This window comes from Ipomoea triloba, chromosome 13 (genome assembly GCF_003576645.1).
Source record: "Ipomoea triloba cultivar NCNSP0323 chromosome 13, ASM357664v1".
NCBI classification, from domain to species: domain Eukaryota; kingdom Viridiplantae; phylum Streptophyta; class Magnoliopsida; order Solanales; family Convolvulaceae; genus Ipomoea; species Ipomoea triloba.
In genome coordinates this window covers 8,244,682-8,248,265 of record NC_044928.1, presented here as the reverse complement: position 1 = coordinate 8,248,265, position 3,584 = coordinate 8,244,682, and the positions used below count along the sequence as shown (strand labels likewise).

The window sequence follows — 3,584 nt, the reverse complement described above, 5'->3', positions numbered from 1 at the left end:
GTTTGTGCCACCATGCTCAAGAAACTTGTTATACGAAATACCGTGTGCACTTGGGTTAAGGAATGTGTGCATGCACACATATGCGAATGTGCATGCACTAGTACCCCTAAACGTGTTTAACGGAGAATAATTATAATAAGAGCAGCTTGTGCATATTAGAATAACAGAATGTGCATTTGTGGACAAAGGTGTGCACATTTGTTGTGAAAATTACAAACGAAAACATAAAAATAATTTTCTTTATCATACACAAACATAAAATCACTACCAATAATCATCATCATCCTCAACATACGAGGACTGATTTAACAAGGTTTAAGAAAATATTTTTTTTCATCATGAAAAATGCTTGTCGTCAATATACTGAGTTCCGGTCCGCCGTTGCCATAAGGGTAAACAGAATCAATTGCTCTTTGAGAATCCTTGATAGCAATGTCAAAACCAAAGGAATTGTCAATAACCTTATTAGGCACAAGTTAGTGTTCCACCTTAGATGTTGCAGAAAATAGATATACATATATCTACAATTGTATTCTATTCTAGTTTGGACTCTAGGACTGTATATTCTGTCTAGGACTCCTCTTGTATTTTATATCTTTCTGATTCCTATTATCAATACACATTGAATTACGTTCTCATCTGGTATTAGTAGATAGGTATCCTCATATGGCCGACGTTCGCTACAGCTCTGCCGGAGTATCCTCCGAGCGCACTGTTTATGATGTTGTTCAAAATACGTGATATGGGTGGTCCCTTGTTCTTTCTTGGCATTGAGACCATTTCTGTCATTGATGGCATACGTGATATACGTGATATGTGTTTCTTTCTCAACGTCGTTATATCGATGACATCTTGAAGCGTACAGGGATGGTTCACTATAAGGCCTTAGTTACGCCGCTTTCTGTTGTTCATTCTGTTAATGATTCGGTAGAACCGTATGTTGATCCTACGCAGTATAGGAGTCTGGCTGGGGCTCTACAATATCTGATGGTGACTCACCTTGGTTTGTCCTATGCGGTCAATAGACTATGTCAACACATGCATTCTCCTACTGTGGCGCATTGGGCTATGTTGAAGCGGGCCCTTCAGTATATTAAAGGTACATTGCATTATGGTTTGTGTTTGCGTCAGTCCGCCTCGGATGTGTTACATGCGTTTAGTGACTCTGATTGGGCTGGTTCGCCTGAGGATCGCAAGTCTACTAATGGTTATGCGGTTTATCTTGGTTCTAATTTAATTTCTTGGTCCTGTCGGAAATAGAAGACTGTGACTCATTCGTCTACAGAGGCCGAGTATAAGGCTTTAGCAGATGTCTCGGCTGAAGTTACTTGACTTGTGTCGTTGATGTGTGAATTGGGCTTGCCTCTTGCGTTACTTCCTAGACTGTGGTGTGATAATCTAGGAACTACAGCTACCTATCTCTGTGCTAATCCTGTTTTGCATGCTCGTACGAAGCATGTTGAGATTGACTACCATTTTGTTCATGACAAAGTGGTGAAGTGAGAGTACATGTTAATTTTATCTCTACGAAAGATTAGGTTACCGGCATTTTTACTAAACCATAGGCTGGACCTCATTTCACTCTACTGCGTGACAAGCTCAATGTTGTTAGTCATCCACCTTGAGCTTGAGGGGGAGTATTAGTATTATATCTACAGTTGTATTCTATTCTAGTTTGCCCTCTAGTATTGTATATTATGTCTAGGACTCCTCTTGTATTTTATATATATCTTTCTGATTCCTATTATCAATACACGGTGAATTACGTTCTCATCAGTCTTACAACTTACAATTACTAATTACAAGTTACAACTTAGAACTTGCAATTAGTGAATTAACTTACAAAAATAAATAAACCCTAAAAATCTGAAATACAAATATAAAATATAAAAAAAATTACATTTTTCAAAATTAGATTGTTGAAATTACAATTTACAACAACTTCCATCAATCACCAATTCACTAGTTCAACACTGAAAGTCTGAAATATCTAATTCCATTTCGTTTAAATCGTATTTCTCTTCCTGTTCAAATAACACAAATACACAATTTAAAATCATTAGCCACCATTACTAATATACATGTGTTATAGGAATTACAGGTATACTGATTGCCGAGAAAGAAAAAGGCTCTGGTTGCTGCTTTCCATATCAATATAGGATTGGGGGCAAATTGCTACTTAAGTTTTAGAACAAAATAAAAAACTCATGAGTAACATATCAACCCAAAATCCTTTGATTCAGACAAATGATGGAAGCATCATCATAGCCAACAAAGTAGTAATTAGTAAACACTAAACAATTAAGACTTACGAATAAAAACTAAAAAGTAAATGAGAGCGATATACCATATTAGATTAACCATAAGACTATTCACTCAAGATTCAATGAATTAATGCAAAATGCTTAAAGGCTTACTGAACTGATATTGATACCTATTTTTTCTTAGTGGGCCTCATGGAAAGGAATCAAGGGAAGTAACCATTCAATTGTTTCCAAGTTATTGTCCCAATTGTCAGTTTGCCTCACAAATCACAATTCAGTAATTCACTAAAGATTTCATAATATATCATAATTAAATCATATATATATATATATATATATATATATATATATATATAGGGGAATATAGATGCGGTCGTGCGACTATTTTGCAGCCATTAGATTACAGCAAGTTAGCAAATCAACTTCTTAATATATATGTGTTAAAATACACACCATTTTACGTATAAAAATGCACCAGAGGATAGATTAAAACACATCATTCCACACTATAACCAAATGCACATATTCACTTAAAATGCATCAACATACGTAATAAAACGCATCATTCTACGTATTAAAATGCACCACAACGTGCCTCATGTCAGATTATAAAAATGCACTGTTACACTTATTAGAAAATATATGTTAAAATACACACCATTCTAGGTATTAAAATGCACCAGAGAATGGATTAAAACACATCATTCCACAACACAGTTAAATGTACCAATAAAACACACCACACCATGTACTAAAATGCACAATTTCAATTCACGTAATATAGATACTAAAATTACCATAACACCCTCCACTTAACATACACAAATTGCAATTTCCTAAACACTAAGATTATATTGCCACCGTTAGATTACTCCAATCCGACGACAAAAATGCAACCACATGAATGCATGGGAGCTTCAGGCCACATATGAGCCAATATATATATATATATATATATATATATATATATTTATTTATATTTATATTTATTTATTTATAGAATTGCCCAAAATTTAGGGTTCATAGTCTCATACTGTCATATAATCATACTGATTACAAGCATACAGCAGGCATAAGCATAAAAAAAAATCCACATAATCTCATACTGTCATATAATCATACTGATTACAAGCATACAGCAGGCATAAGCATAAAAAAAAATCCACATAAAGCAAATTAGGCTTCCACCATATATCACAGAATAATCCAACAGTCCAACATTTATACAAAATAAAATACATCCGGCATAAGAATTTAATCACAGTTCATCATTGCATACTTACAATAAGCTTCCACCAGTTCCCCCCCCCCCCCCACACA

General features: G+C 34.7%; 1 protein-coding gene across 1 annotated transcript; it reads left to right on the top strand.

The window, feature by feature from the left end:
* The first annotated feature begins 867 nt into the window (after window positions 1-867).
* Window positions 868-1,503, top strand: LOC116001141 (uncharacterized mitochondrial protein AtMg00810-like). The gene is made up of 2 exons (XM_031241032.1): window positions 868-1,225; window positions 1,403-1,503. The coding sequence occupies exons 1-2, from the start codon at window positions 868-870 to the stop codon at window positions 1,501-1,503; spliced, it is 459 nt and encodes a 152-aa protein (XP_031096892.1).
* Window positions 1,504-3,584: the final 2,081 nt, after the last annotated feature.